Source organism: Cydia splendana, chromosome Z, assembly GCF_910591565.1.
Source record: "Cydia splendana chromosome Z, ilCydSple1.2, whole genome shotgun sequence".
Classification (NCBI taxonomy): domain Eukaryota; kingdom Metazoa; phylum Arthropoda; class Insecta; order Lepidoptera; family Tortricidae; genus Cydia; species Cydia splendana.
The window spans coordinates 17,236,448-17,254,702 of NC_085987.1; the positions used below are offsets into that span (position 1 = coordinate 17,236,448).

The 18,255-nt window shown below is 36.1% G+C and overlaps 1 protein-coding gene across 1 annotated transcript; it reads left to right on the forward strand.

Annotated features, from left to right (window-relative positions):
- The first annotated feature begins 843 nt into the window (after positions 1 to 843).
- On the forward strand, positions 844 to 16,516 carry LOC134804881 (SPRY domain-containing protein 7). Its single transcript, XM_063778188.1, has 4 exons — positions 844 to 1,026; positions 1,876 to 2,046; positions 10,080 to 10,397; positions 10,819 to 16,516. Exons 1-4 carry the CDS (start codon positions 924 to 926, stop codon positions 10,914 to 10,916), a joined length of 690 nt encoding a protein of 229 aa, XP_063634258.1. The 5' UTR covers positions 844 to 923; the 3' UTR covers positions 10,917 to 16,516.
- Positions 16,517 to 18,255: the final 1,739 nt, after the last annotated feature.

Below are 18,255 nucleotides of genomic sequence, written 5' to 3' on the forward strand. Positions count from 1 at the left end.
CCGCATTTAGCACATTTTCTACGTGCATTGCTGTAATCCATGTAGGGACAGACTTACAGAGTCTTAAGTGGTAGTACCGCTACGTTGTACTTATTATTTAAAGATTTAATAAATAAAATTTTCGTTATGAACTTTAACCACAGCAGTTGGACAGAGTCATTGACAAATATATTTTATTATTATGGTGGGTAGACGTACCTACCCTCCATATATTTTATGAACATTGATAAAGACAGTTGGAAGCAAATATTCATTATAAAACTTAATCGCGTGTAGTTCAGCTTTAAGTGTTTGAAGTCCCGTTTTATGATTAATAATGTAAAAAATTCGTGAAAATTTAAATCTCAGTTGGCAGCAACATTGCTCAATGTTGCTGTAGAAAAATGTTTTTATTTTGATTACTGGCAACTTTTTCTAGGAGGCCAAAGCACACATAGAAGCTTCAGGCGCATACATGCGCAATTATTTGGGGACATAACTTTCTTAGGAAGTGAACAGGCCTTGACCATGGTTCAATCCTTTATATGAGCTACATGCGCTGTGTGCAAGAGTACAGATCAAAGAATACATAGCAAGACTCAGATGCCTATTGATATGACTGGCTAACGAGACGGCTCTATGTAGCCCACCGAGCCCGCCTGAGTCTTCAAACTGCACTTATTCTAAAAGAAAAAATTACTTAAATTTCAACATATTTTCCACAATATTTTCAATAACTACTGTAAAACTGGGAAAATGCGAATTTAAGTATATAAGTTGGATTCTGAACGCTTCTTAAAACGTCATATCCAATCGCGATCGCGAATTTCAGCTGTCATCGATCTTGCCTTGCGTGGGTTGTCAAAAAATGACGATTGTTTAACAATATTGTTTATAGTGTACAATTCATTCGTTTGAAAACCCTTTTAATATTTGAATTAAAAATGTTTTGTTGCCTAAAGGGGTGTCTCAACGGGTTTAACCTGACACCAACTGTTCCTATTCGTATCAAGGAGAATCCCGTGCAACTGGATACTTTACACATGGGTATTTCACATTTCACATTTTCGTTAATTAAAACATGTTTGTGTTCCTGGATAACATTCATGAAATATTTAAAATATATTAGTTGTCAATGCAGTGTTTGAATGTGCCTTGAACAAGTCATCGCAATATATATTTAATAAGTCATTACATCTTAATAGTATGACACGGGCAAGGGCAGAATCCGCTCGGTGTACACCCTTACATTTCATTAAAGTGTCAAAAGGGCCTCTAAGTGTTGGGTTCGACTCCGCGCACTCCTCCCAAATATCCGAAACTATTCTGAGATGGGTAAAGACATAATTATAGTTGACATTTTTTAACCTGACCCTTTCGACTATAATAATATTAATAATTCAGCCTATTTACATCTCACTGGTGCACAGGCCTTATCTCCATATATGCATCCAGCCCATAGTCCACACGCTGGCCCAATACGGGTGGGGACTTCACACACCTACAACATGCCAAAAACACATCTAGTAGAGTTACCATAGAAAACATTTAGGTATTAGGGGCTGTCCATAAATTACGTCATCGTTTTTTGACGAGTTTTGACCCCCCCCCCCTAAAATCATCCAAAAATCATGCTTCGAATGACCCCGTTTCCTCCTACAACATGCTACCGTCATCCGATGTCCAGACCGCCCCCCCCCTAATTTATGAATAGCCTCTAACTAAATGTATTTACTCTAAAGCTATTTGTTGAGTAAAGTCTTCTGTTTTCAATTAAATTAAGTGATAAATGTAACAATATAATAGAGCAAATTGAATTAGATTTCAATTGTACTGTGCATCTCAACTCTTAATAAATATTATATCAAGCATAACATTCTAATTGTATAATTATAGGACATGAGGTGGTAGTGGTGAAAGGAGGGCAGCGAGTGTGTGGGTCGGGCTGCGCGCTGGGAAATGCACCGCTGGTGCAGAACAAGGCATACTTCGAGGTGAAGCTGCAGCAGGGTGGTGTGTGGGCAGTGGGCCTGGCCACAAGGGACACTGACCTCAATAAAGTACATGGTAATTCATTTTTTATAAGCATTGCATTACATTTTTCAGCTTACCAAACTCAGACACACAACTTTTATAAAAATTATGCTTTCCTCAAATAATATTCTGTAAACATAAACTTATTAGATATTCTTTAAAAAATCTTCTGTGATTTGATGAATTCCCATATTTGGTTTTAAATATAGAACAACCTTTTGCGAAACTTCACCATATAGTTTACTAAACTGATGCAACATTTTTCTGCTGTTTTTTTAAACATACTATACAATATGCATTTTTAGAAAATAGGTTTGCCTTTCCATGATGGGTGTTGTATATTTGAAATGCTTTAGTTCAGTTCAGTTTAGTTCAGCAACCAAGTTCAGCTTTTATTGATTACTACCTTCTCCTTTTTTTAAATGCCCCTGAAAAACAAGTCATCATGTTCATCAAAAATTTCAGTAACTAGTTTAACACTAGTGGAATGCATGACCCAAACTTGTTCAGCCACACTGCCACAATCATGACCCTTTCTTTTGATTTACGGTTCGGGTTAATCTCATAGATTCTTATCTAACAAATATTGTGTTTGTATTGCACTCTTTTAGTTAGAAGAAATGAGTAATACTGCCCTCGACCCTCCTTATACAATGCCATGTCCATGTAGGGTGCAATATTGCCTCAGCATGAATCACCATGCTGAATATAGTACACAGTATGTTGTGCTGCTGGCATAACTGTGCCAATAATATTATGACACTGATTTCTTAGAAGGTCATGGCGCAGGCTGAATGCTAATTCAAACAGTGGAAGGGTAAAGTATTTTTCAATTATAATTAAATAAATTACTAAATAGCTGCTGTAATACGTCCGTAATACGTTTGTATTACGTCCATGCAAAACTTTAAAATGATTGAAAATATTGGTGAAGCTAAGCGACAGTCTTTTGTTTGCGTGAGCGAAAGTTAGCAAGTACCTATTTACCATAACTGTAGCAAATTCGCCATTAAACTGGTTGGCCGCATGTTAAGCGAAAGTTTCCTATGACATCATACAGTGTTGAACATGGTGAATACCATGTTTATTTGCCCTAGCTTTAAAATCTACTGTTTGTTTTAAAGTTTCTAAAAGGAAGTTAAATTATTTGGCAGAACATTCTTTGCAGTAGATTATTTTTTGCCCATTCCTTCCAATGTTGACCCAAATATTTGTGTGGTATAGAGTATTCAAGTCTATGCTAAAAATTGGATATTGGTATCTTGAAATAGTTTTTTTAGTTCTGCCGCCAGTAGGATGAAGTGAGCAACTAATATTTATTTTAAATTGACCTATTTTATATTGCGGTCATCATGCAGAAATTAAATGCGCTTTTACTGGTATTTGTTTATTTTCTTTTATGTATTAAATAATATAAGAGAAGTTGCCTTAAGGGAAATTGACGTATGTGCACATATTTCTTAATACAACAAAGATATTTTTAATTTACCTGATTGGCAGAACACATACAGCAACACACCTAACTGTACATCGGTGGACCTTATTACAAAAGCCATAAGTTCCACGGATGTACAGTTAACAGTGTGGGCGATGTGTCAACAGACTAGAATACAATAAAAAAGGCGCAAGTAATCACTTACGTCTTTTCAATTTGGTCCGTGGCTAAGGCCACGAGTTGAAATACTTTTATAAAAAGGCATCTATTCTGTCATTATATTTTATTTATTTAAATCTGAATAAAAGTAAATGACCATTGTTCGTAGTTGCTTTTCTACTTTGAACCTAGTAATTTTCTAACATATTTTTTATAAGATGAGAAGACGAAATGGTTATTAAGTTATTAAAATTTATAACCATGAATTAAGGTGCTTTGGGGTAAGTTGAAGATGGAGGGGAGGGATGAAGGGGTAAGACAATAACTCTTCCGTAATTCAGAATCACGTGTAATATTTTTAGTGCTAATAACATTGTTACAATATATGTAACTACTATTTAGTTACGCGCCATGTAGAAATATATTTAGTTACGGCCTTCTTCCTACTGCGGTAGAGTTAGTACTTATTACAAGTTACTCCTGATTCCTGTAGACTGTAGAGTACCTGACACTTCTAGATATACATATGTTGTACAAGGGACACATTTTAGCAAAGCGAATACTTTTTATAACTTGCACTCCTCGCTCCGTTCCGTCACCTATTTTATTTTCTTTTACTTGTTTTTTTATTAATAGTGCGACCGAAACTTTAAACGACGGTTTTCAGTCATACTGAGTCGAGCCCCTTTTTAACATCAAGCAGTTTGTATGTCAACATAACTTACTTAGTATGTTAATTCTTTTATTTCTTTTTAATATTTTTTGTTCAAATGTACCATTAATGCGATGTTTGTGATGTTCAATATTTTTTTCTATGTCTATGTCTAATACATAATTCTGCCAGACTACAATGCACTTTGCTATATTAAATTATTTTAGAGTTCCGTACCTCAAAAGGAAAAAACAGAACCCTTATACTTTATAGGATCACTTTGTTGTCCGTCCGTCTCTAGGGAACGCGTGGACGTATCGAATTGAAATCAAAACCATATTCTCAGGTCTACAGTCCCTTGAAACTGTGAAATAATAAATATAAATAAATAAATAAAATCTTTATTGCTTTAAACCTTTAAACATTACATTGTTTTTTACATTATAAAATGTATTAACATTATAAAACAGGTGTAGTGGGGTTGAGCCTCTGCCTCCCGAACTAGGTCCAAGCCTGTGACTCGGGAGTCAGTGATTCCTCCTCTTCTAGGTGTAAGCTCTCAATATAGTAACAAAGCAAATGACAGAAAAAAAACAGTAATATACAAACACAAAAATAAAAAGAAAAAGAGTGTATGGGGATGTGTGAAGTGTATGAGGTGTGTATGGGGAGGCGTGAAGTTAGAGAGAGTGTAGGTAATGCGGTTTGTAATTATAAGTAGCATGATATTTTTTAAGGTGGAGAGCAATAGTTATTTATGGGTTATTTCAAGCACGATAAGAGATTTTCAGTTTCCTGATATGATACCCAAGTAACACAAAAGTAGCTGAATATTGTTTGAATAATAGAGCATTCCGTACTGTATGCTGAATAAGGTAGCTGTATAACGTCTGTATAAGCGCTTATACAGACGTTATACAGAAGGTTTGGGCGCAAAGTGGGCTAGCCCACGCCGCTTATTACTGAATAACAGTAATGTAATAGCTGTATTAGTGTGTGCCCACACATTGAATCGCTGAATAACACTTGTATAGAGGCTGTCAAAAGCTTCTATACCGCTTTTAAACCAAAGTTATCCAGCTTTGTATAGAATGACTCAGTTAGTCACACGTTATGCAGCTTTTGGTTCAAAAGTGCATTGTTACAGAAAATATATTCAGCTATTTGTGTATGATTTGTCTTCCATTTTAATTTCTGAACTCGTGTCAAAGTGTAGTGTCTGAAGTGAATACAAAATAAGGAGGACATTACCCATATATTGATTTGATGTTTACATAACATCAATTTCATTGCGCATGCGACTTTACTGTTAATATATATATACATTTTATTTAAAATTTTAAAGCGCCGCGTAAATAATGCACTGTTTAGAAAGTAAATATAGAAAATGTAATACTCCACTTTTAAATTTGTAATTTTTTTGCGGTGTTTAGATGTTTTAGTGATAGAAAATGTACTTTAACAAGTTATGCTACGATAAAACTAGTTTTATAAATGAATATAAATGGGTTTTTCAGTTCATTTTAAATTCCTATTTAATTTTAGAGGTTAGAATATGAGCAACCGTAATGGCGTCCGACTGTGCTGAATATAAGCTGCTGCCACAGCTATTATGTGCTAAATTTCTGAATAGGCATTCACATTATTCGCGTTACTAAGCTACATGTTAGATAATAATGGTTTTAGAACAACAAGTTTTGAATAACATCAGTATAATAGTAATTGTTTTCGCAATCTTAAAGCATATTAGGGTTCTATACACAAATGGTAAAAACCACATAGATCCTCACTAGTTTGATGAGAAACATTATAGGTATGTAACACGGGCAATATTCAATCCCATGGTCTAATAAAACATGGTCTTCTATTCCCAGAGTGACACGGGCCTACGTCACAATAACATTGCCACTTTATTGCAACATAACATGTTACATGGGTACATTATACCTATGGTTAATAAGTTAAAATATTTCTTTATAATTTAATAATTTACATTTATATGTATTTTATCTTAAATTTTACAATAACACGTCATTTTTAATTATTCGTTAGAAATATCTTCCGATTCACGAAAGAAATTTCAGACGTTCGGGTAATTCTGTTTACATTACTGGCAACACAGGATAGCTCTGTCACATTTGACAATTCGGATCTAGATAACTTCATGCCCTGACCGTCATCCTTGTCGAACGCGTGTTAATTGTTATCTCCTTCTCGCTCAGTGTCAGCAGTCGCAGTGTTTTCCAAACTTTTCACGTCGTAAGCTTGGTAATTAATGTGTAACTGTGAATTAGTTTTTCAAACGTTTGTCTTGTATAAATAAATAAAGTTTAATTTAATACATTAGATTTGTTTTATTCTACTATGTTTCTACATGAATAACTTAAAATTAATGCCGTTAAAATAATTTTCACCGTTGGTTAAAATTCTCCCACATTTTAAAGTTTGAGAACCTGTAAACAGCATGATGACGTAGGCCCGTGTCAGTTAGGTCATACGCGAATCTCGGAATAGAGTACCAGGCGGAGTATATTATTATACCATGTTCAATCCTACTTCCTACTAATATTATAAACGCGATATAATATTTAAGTTATATGATAAATCTGGGGGCACGGCAGACTACACAGTTATTTTTTCCGTTATCAGTTCCGACAAATATGTAAGTAGGTAAAGGTATACGCAAAGATGTACGAAGTGAGTACGAAGATGTGTATAGTATGAGTATGGTGTGGTTACGAGTATGGTATGAATATGAATATGGTATAGGTGCGAAGGTGCGGGTATATTGGTAACGGGTATCACGGGTATGAGTACAAGTATAGTTTGGTATGGGCAGTATTGTTTAGGTATGAGTACGAGTATAGTGTGGGATGGGTATGAGTAGACCCACTTGAAACCTAAAAACAGTCCGTTCAAAATCGACAGGAGAACAGATTTCGCTATATTTTAATGGGGGTGATTATTTTATTTTTACATACCCAGTCCAGTCTACAAGTTTTTAATGCAACAATATCAATAACTAGCATTTGCCACCTTGTTTGCAAACTAGCAACAACCTTGAATGGCCATTGGTAAACTTTATCTCGTTGCAGTAAGGTATGCAAATGGTCAGTTAACAGTGTTTACGATGGTAGCTAGCAATTGTTTTACGTCATGAAAACGACAATGCATCTTGTGTAAAATAACCAATCGAAGAGAATTGTTAAGAAAACTAAACCTAGATTTTTTTAAATAATGGTTGGATTAAAGAATAAATACGCAAGATGCGTTCAAAATAAAATAAAAACACGCTCAAGCTCAAAGCAAACAGGCTCAAGTAGCACTGTTGACCGTGTATAAACTTATAAAGCTACGGAACCCTCTCCACCGCGCATTTGTTGATACTAAGCTGTAGTTTGAATAGCGCTGCTCATTGCGTTCATTTTGCAGCTTTTAGCAAGAAAAGATAGTATATGTGTACTAAAATCGCTATAACTTAAGTATAAGTGTTGTTTTAGTATTTATTATTCAGACGTTATGTCTATAAAAGCCATAACTAACCCATATATGCAGCTACTGAATAACAATTAATATGTGGATTTCATTACAGCTTCCAGTAATAGCGTCCACCTTTATTCAAAAACTAGCATTAAAACAGAAACTGCAACCGCTTTTATACAGTTGAAAGTCTTCACAGACGCTTCTTTTCAGCATTTAGTAGCCACTATCACATTTTTCTTAATATTGTCTGCTTAATATCTCACGACACAAAATATATACAGCTAATTGCTGCTAATGCTGCTATTATGCAGCTTTTAGTAACCACAAATGCTTTAAGCTGAATAATGTCTGACTAACTGTGTAAGAAATAAGTATTATTCAGCTTTAATATGCAAAACCGATACTATGCAAAATTTATTCAGCATTTAGGCCCCACTAGGCCCACATATTCTCTTATTCCGAATTTAGTAATTTCCACCGCTTATACACAAAATTTATGCAATCTTAATTTGAATAAGATGATAATTTTACTCTATTATCCTGCTTGTGTGTTACTTGGGTAGTGTTTGTAAAAAGGCATTTAGTTTTGTTTTGCAGCTATAGGAGTTTAGAGGATAAATATTTAATTGTTTATTAATTTTATTATAAAGACGGGCGCTCATTGATATGTATTGGTGATTAGCAAATACTGTCCGCTGGGGAACCACCGGACAAGAGGTTTGCTTACTTCGCTTGCTTAATACTTTGGCACAGAGAGGGAGGTGACGATGTCGGCGAAGAATAGCACGAAGAACGTATAGTTGTCTAACTGTGAGGACACTACACTCAGCGTATAATTGAGTAGTAGGGAATCTAAATGGCTTAGAAGTTGCCACTTTTAGCACAGCTCTCTGTGCACGTTCTATTGTTATCATGGTTGTGGTGGTTATCATGGTGCTGAAAAGATTAAACTTCGATTTTAACATAAAAAAAGATACGGCTGTTTATACCGCAAAAAACGTATATTTTTGACACCCTCAAGGGAATCAAAATTGATAGGGTACTTCCTGTTGACCCTGAAATATGAAATTTGGCAAGTAATACTGGGTTATTCCCACTAGTTACCACCAAGTTCTTACCAGTGGTAACTACTGGGATTTTTTTCTCCTACCTTTACCACTGGTAACTACTGGGAAAAAAAATCCCAGTAGTTACCACTGGTAAAAGGTGGGAATTTATTTTCCCAGTTGTTACCACCAAAATATTGTTTCTGTTAAATAGTAATAAAAACAGTATAAATATGTACAGGCTGTTTTTTATAGTCACCTGCAATAATTTACGAGGTGAATATGTAGGTCATACTAAACAAGTTTTACTGTGGAACCAAAACCGAAATCGCGAAAAAAATTGACTCTTCCATACAAATATCAACATCAGACCAGTCAAATTGTATGACACAGCCAATTTTTTTAAATACATTTAGCATTAATAAATTATTATAAATTGATTTGTGTTTCAATTCAGTAAACTGTCTTGGAAATGATCAAAAATACTAAAACATAAACTTTTTATCAATAAAATCACTTGTAAAATAATCTTAAATTTAGATTCCAAATGGGCGATTAAATTTATCCTTACATATATTTTAATTTTTGCACTTGTACCGGTTAAACTGTTTTAATATTTTTGATCACTGTTAAGGAAGTTTCCTGATACACTGATACACTGATACACAGACTTATAATTATTTAAAGCACTCAATATTTAAACTGTCTTTATTAGTATTGAACTGTAACAATATTTTGGTGGTAACTACTGGGATTTTTTTTCCCATCTTTTACCACTGGTAACTACTGGGAAAAAAAATCCCAGTAGTTACCACCAACATCCCAGTAGTCGTACACTACAAATACAGGGAAAAATCTAAAAACTATAAATTTGTAAAAAAGAACAGAAAGTTACATTTGTATCACATAATATATCTATAATTGGGGAAATAAGAAGGACAGAAATATTAATACAGAACTGATTTATACAGAAATTTATTGGTTTATTAGAAAACACAATTCCCCCAATGAGCGGTCACTGGACGGTCGACTCAGTCTTAAGCTTAAGAGGTGACTCACTATGGAGAGAAAAAATCTATTAAACAACTTTATTTAAATAACCTTATGTGTTACATATTTTCGCAATTCTCTGATTCCCAACCAAGACAAGGCTAGTACGAGGAATTAAGCTAAAGGTCGCCTGCCACCGCCTAGGCCTGGGACGGTGAACCTTGAGTCGTACTTATGCCACGTTTGCACGTGCCGTTCTCAGTGGTTCATATTTCATATGCACGTGGTGTTACCATTGCAGGCGGAGTGGACAAAGAGTCGTGGTGCCTGAACAGCGACGGCACGGTGCGGCACGGGAACGAGGAGCTGTACCACCTGTCGCCGGCGCCGCGGGACTCGCCCACGGCCGACCTGCTGGTGGCCATGGCCACCGACACGCCGGCGCCCGCGCCCGAGCCCGAGCCCCGCGACGACACCAACCCCTTCGCCGTCATGCCGGTCGAGGGCGACACCATCGGACTCGCCTACGACCATGTTGAGCTCAATTTCTTCGTAAATGGAAAAAACATGGAGATACCTGTTAGGAATATCAGGGGGACGATTTATCCCGCTTTATATGGTGAGTAAGCTTCAAGATGATTTATGCTTTCTGTGTTAGTATGCAAATGGTGTAGGTATAATTTTTCTATATTTTACGAGTTTTTTCGAACCGAAAAATTGCGAAATATGTCTCATGTCAAGGGTCGCGGCATGAAAAAAGATGAAACATACTGATCTTTATACGACCTGTTCTTTGACAATCTATAAACAGTAAGATTTATTATTATTATTCATACTATACTAAGAGCTCAACCACAAACTGCAAAGAAATGAGCCCAACAATGTAGTACATATACATATATTAGTAATAGATAGTTATATTCTAAAAAAATCAACATTAAACACTATTAACCATTCCCATTCCCACCAGTCACGTGAGATGAAAAATAAAACAAATCTGCACCCGGTTCTTAATTACCTATTGTCTGTCTTAATTACAGTTGACGATGGCGCGATATTGGACATTATACTGGATAACTTCCTGTATCCTCCTCCGACGGGCTACGAAAAAATTATGGTGGAGCAATCCCTACTCTAACAGAAGAGACGAGGACTGTGTGCATGGACACTCGTGTGTGCGCGCGTGCGGGCCGCGACCCGCGCCCTCTGAACGGCACGCTTACTGTACGGAAGTGTGTGTCGCTGTGCAACGGCACCTTTACTTAAGAGCCAACGGGAGTGGTCATTTCTCCATACAAACGTACTCCTCGTTTTCCTCCGTGGTTTTTGAAGCTAGAGCAATGATTTTTTCAACACAGATTAATATTGTCAATATCTGTGTCGGACCGTTTTGCTTTTTTTTATATTTTTGTTTTTTAAGGCGCTAGAGCCCTTCAAAAATGGCCAAAATGGCCTAATTGACTATGCCGCAATGAGAGGCGTGGCATTCAAAACTGATATCAATTAGCCAAAAAAGCAAAACGGTCCGACACAGATAATTTCATAATCATTTAGATTTCCAAATTTGGTTACGATTGGTTAAGTTTTGGAGGAGGAAACAGAGGAGTACGAAACCTCGATTTTTGAGATTTTTACGCAGGATTTTTCGCCTTGTCCTTATCGCACTACTTTTAGGTGCCGCTTCCGTTAGCGAGACGGGTATATTTATCTAAAATATTTAAAACTCAGCTCCTGTTTCGTCTTAACCTACACCTCTACGGGAAAGGTACGCGCCATATGAAATTACCATCATGTACTGCTACCACGTTAATATAAACATTATTAAGCAGACCAAACTTAGAGCCTAACTAGTGACTAAACAAAATATTTTAATACATTAATCGATTGTATAAAGAAATTTATTATTTATTCTATTTGTTAGCCTGTTGTGTCCCACTGCTGGGCAAAGGCCTCCCTCTCTTTCTTCCACGCGTCTCGTTCTATGGCAATATTAGGCCAATCTTTCCGAAAGACGTCAAGATCGTGCCGCCAAATTCTTCTAGGTCTGCCGTGACGCCGCCGTGTTTGGTGTCCACTCGGTAGTTTTCTTGGCCCACAAGTGTATAAAGAAAAAAAATGAAACTTAATCGCAATTTTACCGCAATTGATTTCTCCTGAGGATTCAACAAAAAAAATCGAAAAAGCGCCGCGGTTTGATACTTACACCTACTGACGAAGACATATTATTATTATTATCTTACCTAAAAACATTTCTAACTGACGTTATAGACGTCACTTTTCTGATTTTTCGTACAAACATTCCGAGTTGCTATTTTAGCAGATAAAATATATTTTAAGACAATTATTTTAAATATAATGCTTTTGGCAGTGCAGTGCCCTGATCCGCATAAGGGTTTTCGTACGGGTCACATACTATACTATGAAATACTACTTACTTACCTTAACTTATCGCAAATGAAGCATCATGTTCGTTATTGACATTCCTGCCAATTCGTTGGGAAGAACCACTGCATCTTTAACCATAATTGAGGCAGTAGACTCGAAATGGGGCATTATCTATGAAAAGGGACCTTATTGTCGATAGCGCTTACGCCGCACGTCGTCGCGCGGCATTGTATTTATATCGGAGTATCGTTAATAATGGCGAAAGCGCCATCGACAATAAGGTCCCTTTTCATAGATAACGTCACAAATAGTTATTTACGACACAAGTGCGGAAAAGAGGAAATTCGAAACGAGTGGCAATAAATTAAAACACGACCGAAGGGAGTGTTTTAAATCGACACGAGTTGCGAATTACCTATTCGCACGTGTATTGTACAACGTTTTACACAGTTTTACAGTACATATGGCCGTTTAAACCAGGGATGTTGCGAATATTCGCATCCGCATCCGCGAAACATCCGCATTATTTTCAACATCCGCATCCGCATAAAATCGATGCGATCTTATGCGGATGCGGATGTCGAACAAGTCGGTACAGGAACGTCTTAGCGGCGGCGTATGTGCTAGGTAATTTCGTCATTACCTATTACGAAATCGTCTAGATCCAGAAAAGTCGGCCAAGTTCATCATCATCATCATCATCTCAGCCGTAAGACGTCCACTGCTGAACATAGGCCTCCCCCTTGGACCTCCATTCGTACCGGTTGGAAGCGACCCGCATCCAGCGCCCTCCGGCGACCTTAGCAAGGTCGTCTGTCCATCTTGTGGGTGGACGTCCTACGCTGCGCTTGCTAGTCCGTGGTCTCCACTCGACCACTTTTCGACCCCATCGGCCATCTTCTTTGCGTGCAATGTGGCCCGCCCATTGCCACTTCAGCTTGCTAATCCGGTGGGCTATGTCGGTGACTTTAGTTCGTCAACGGATCTCCTCATTTCTGATTCGATCACGCAGAGAAACTCCGAGCATAGCCCTCTCCATAGCTCGGGCAAGTTACTGTTTATTAAATATAACGCACCTATATTCTTGCTCAAATACTAAACCTGTCGTTGTTTTTAATAAAAATTACTAAAAATGTAATATTTGACGTTTTTTAAGTACCTAATCTTGACATCCGCATCCGCATCCGTGGTTGACAAAAAATCTGCATCCGCATCATCCCTGGTTTAAACTTTCGACATATGCAGGGAAACGCTAGACGAATACAATAGCTATCTATTCGTATTACATATTTCATATCTTATACATTTAGATGTGTAAGACGTAGACGATATAGGTAATATACAGCGTGGAAGAATTGATTGGTCTCGCCCAACGTGGGAAACTTAGAAAACTACCCTAAATCGATGAAATTGCTCAATTTTATTTTAAACAGGATATCATTTATTTAAAAATATCTGTATCGCAATTGATTTCCATTTATCATATGTCTATCAAGAATGTTAAAAGCTCTGTTTTATATCCCAGACACAAAATTGCCGTTATTATCTGCTGTCCAATCTTGTCTAGATTGGACAAAAATTACATTAAATGCAGTTATTCCTCTTAAGAAACAATACTTCTCTTAACCCTTAAATGCATGATTTTTTCTTTTTTCTCGAAATTAATATGTGTCACTAATTTTGGAAAAAAATAATCTTATATAAAATTTAAACATCGATTTGCACAGCTAAATCAGTGTTAGAAGTTACATAGGGTAAATCATAATTTATTAAATATGTATACAATTATTGGTAAAAGATATTTAAAAAATCATACTACCATCAGAAATTTACACTATTTGTGATATACATATAATAAAGTTTTTAAATATAAAATAATTGGAAACCCCGAAAAAACCGCCTGATTCACATACTACAAATCATCAGCTTATCGCATTTTCCTAAATTTCCGCCATTTCGTCTTAAAATAAATGTGATTTTTTTAAATTACAATTCTGCGCATATAAGCATCGGAAAATGTATTAATTTACTATCAAAAATACAAGAACAAATCGATTTTATAAATCTAATTATGCATAAAATTATATGTATGTTTTTGTTGTGTAGGCTGTTTTAATCCATCACTATGGGTTAACCATATGAGATAATTAAAAGTTACAAGATGTTATAAGATGAAGGCCCTGCGACCCAACAATGTCTTCCACTTTGTATACTTACAAGATGTTGCGTGTATGGTTTGATCTGATCTCTGTTAAAAGTTGTTTAAATTTGTTCCTTACATGACAATATTTTTAATTTAGTAATTTAATACAGATGGGAAGGGTTATGATGGAACTTATGGTGATTTTCATCTGACTTCCGGAATTATCCGACATATGAAATTACCCGAATCCACCTTACCTCGAGTTTACCTAGTTCGAGACTAGTATCATCAGAATCGAGTCAGGGACGTGTTTCCAGCGCCGACCGTGGGTGGCTGAAGGGCCATCGCGTCGCAGATATCTTAAGATTTAAATGTCTCTGGACTCTGCTTATTGCACTGTCTCGGAAATATGTTAAGTATTAAATACAGATTTCGTTAGAACATAAACAATATGATCTGTTATAATAGACAATAATCAGATTTTTTTAAATGAATGCCGTTCATTAATCATTCTTTCCATTCGCCTCTCTAAATTGCGTAGACCTATAATATTGCTATAATCTTCTCCATATGATTATTGGTTAACCCTGTAACAAAATAATCTACTTTCAAACTATTAATTAAAATCTATTTTTGTATGAATGTAGTATTTTAATGAAAATTGAATGTATATAGTCATAATCGCGTATAGTAACATTATGATATCTACATTATCTACTTGTCATGATATGACATGCTAAAGTATTTATTATGTGAATGTATGAATAGGAATTTACTATGCTATTGCTAGACGAGGGACAAAACGACGACTGGCTATGATAACTGGAGGGATATTGAAATTATAATTCGTGTGTGCTTTAAACTTAGCTTGACATTTGTATGTGATGAAATAAATAGACATTTTAAATTAATTTGATGAGATTGTAATATATAAAAGTTGCTGTCATATAGGCAATTGCGTCAATGCGAGGGCAGTTGTCAGTAAATTAAGTCGAAGGCATCATGTACGGGCCGATTCACAAGAGCTGGCACGAATGGAATGAATGAGTGAATGAAAATATCTATGTGTGTATCACATTAACCAATAAAATGGTGGCTCTGACTGTATACCGATACAGGGGTTACTCATGCAATGAAAGTTTCGTTCATTCCATTCGTCCAGCTTTCGTGAATCAACCCTGGCAGCTTAAATTGGATTCGTTAAAAATTCAGATATTTTATGTTATACTCGTTCAGTTTGTTACCAAGATTTAACACTTACATTACTGTATGCATATTTCGTTCCGAAATACCTACTAACTTTGTCCAAAAGACCAACTGTGGTCACCAAAACTATTAGCTTAGCACCCCTGCATACAATTATGTAGCTTTGTTTTAAGCTTTGTTGACTGAACAAGGATAAAATACCTACTTACCTAATATATTTTTATGTATAAGAATTAGAATTCGTCGTTCTCATAAATAGACACAAGTTTATTATCATTGCTTTTATTTGAGATCATTTGTCACATACTGTGTGTTTTGGACTGTAGCTGAAAGGATTAATGAAAGTTGCTACAAAGTAGTATTATCTATATTGTCTTAATTACATATGTAATTCCAAAAAAAAATCCTAGTAACAAAATTATCAAGTTAGCTTATGCTAATATACGAATGGCTATTTTGGAAGTGCGTTATTACTAAACGATTTTTGAATTTCCATCGCTCGATTTCGTCACTCGAAAATCTGTGGAAAACGGCGAAATGCTTATCTTTGAAATACGAGCGATAGAAATTGGGAATCTAGTGGTATTGACCACTCGTTTTCAATTCTATTAGTAGAATTTAAATGCCTAGTAGTGGAGATATTATTGAACGAAATACACGAAATCGAGCGGTCGAAATTCAAAAATCGGCCCCCAGTCCCATAGGTTGTAACTGCTCAATGAAATGAAATCAAAAAGTTAATTGCTGTAATAACAAATACAGTAAGCATGTTCTGACGCTGGTGCGAGGCTATTTGAAGCCATGTAGGTATTGTATCGAAATCAATTTCAAATTACTGACAGCAAATAATCACTATTATCCTATTGTAATAATTATTTTTAGCTTCAATGAGGTCTCGCGGCCAACAGATTGTCATATCCGTAAGCAATTAATTGTATGTATTATTGTAAGTAATTAATTTATTAAGAAAACATACAAAAAAATAAATGTATTATGTACTGACATCATTACAAATGCTTTTGATTTACTTACAAGATTCACTCACTGTTATCTCTAGACTGGCCAGTCTCCTTTACGATATTTTTATTTACATTAGGTACATAATGTTTCTAACGTTCCAGTGGTTGAGTTGTGACTGGCCCGTTAAGCCTGCTCGTCTAAAGAACATCATAAATTTGATGCAATTTGTTTTTATGTCAATGTCGCATAAAAACAGAAGCTTACTTTTTCAGCTATCGTCTGAGAGGTGGTCAGTGAGTATCGAAAACACAACGGTCAGGCAGGGCAGGGTCTCACAGTCCGCTGGGCAAGTGGAGCGCCGCCCCGCGGGTAGCGGCCGCCCTAGAGCACGGATCACGTCACACTACCTACACCAGATATGCAACAATATTTTTTACTGACTTTGCTAATAATTAATGTTACCTACCGTACAGTAAGTTTTTTGACTTTTTTGATAATAGTCCGGTGGCCGGCGGCATGAAACAAAACTGATCAAAAAATAGAATATACCTACCCTGTAGAGGTACCTGACATTTAGTAGCTTCCAACGCGCTTGGTCGGCCTAGGCTTAACCTGGCAGATTTTGTACAAATGGCAAAAACATTGGACAAAAATTCATCAAAAAAAACCTCATCGAAAAATAGAATGAAACTTGTATGGTAGGATACCTAACTTAGTTAGAGGACAGTAAAAAAAAAGTGGTCGGCCTCACCTTAGCCTGGCAGTTTTTGCAGTCCGACCAGATTTATTGGACCACGTGAGAGCTACAATTTACCTCATCGAAAAATATAATGAAACAAACGGATTATAATAGCTAAAATAAACCTGTTGACGTATGGCTTGGTCGGCCTCACCGTAGCCTGGCAGTTTTTGCAGTCCAACCAAATTTCTGGTACCACGTGACAGATACAATTTACCTCATTGAAAAATAGGATGAAAAAAAACGGATTATAATAGCTAAAATAAACCTGTTGACGTATGGCTTGGTCGGCCTCACCTTAGCCTGGCAGTTTTTCCAGTCCGACCAAATTTGTGGTACCACGTGAGAGCTACAATTTACCTCATCGAAAAATAGAATGAAACAAACAGATTATAATAGCTAAAATAAACCTGTTGACGTATGTCTTGGTCGGCCTCACCATAACCTGTCAGTTTTTGCAGTCCGTCCACATTTATAAAAAAATAACCAAAAAAATCTTATCGAAAGATCGTATGAAACTTGTATGGTACGATAGCTGCCTTTGAGGACAGTAAAAGTAAAGTGGTCGGCCTCACCTTAGCCTGGCAGTTATTGCAGTCCGACCAGATTTATGGTACCACGTGAGAGCTACAATTTACCTCATCGAAAAATAGAATGAAACAAACGGATTATAAAACCTAAAATAAACCTCTTGACGTATGGCTTGGTCGGCCTCAAGGGGATCCCATGCCCAAATGACTTTCGATCTGAATAGTTTTGTAATGATTTTTGTAGCATATCATATTAACAGCAACGACTTTAAGCAATATAGTATCCCATATTTATTCGTGATATTTAGCATCATAATTGATTTCGTATATGTAAGATCTTTCACAGCAATCGAGATACGAAAAAAGTGTTTTTTTATAGACAATGTTTAAAAAAAAATTTAAAAAATAAGTATTCATTTCATTCAAAATCCGGTATACTAAAATGGAGATAAAATAGACCTGTTAGCCGTTTCTCTTATAATGAGGAGGCACACTGAAAGGTTAGGACAGATGT

Coding starts and splice junctions, on each gene's coding strand:
- LOC134804881 (XM_063778188.1), top strand. CDS start 924: ATGTTTTGTTGCCTAAAGGGGTGTCTCAACGGGTTTAACCTGACACCA. Junction 2,047..10,079: donor TGACCTCAATAAAGTACATG/GTAATTCATTTT, acceptor TTACCATTGCAG/GCGGAGTGGACAAAGAGTCG. Junction 10,398..10,818: donor GATTTATCCCGCTTTATATG/GTGAGTAAGCTT, acceptor TCTTAATTACAG/TTGACGATGGCGCGATATTG.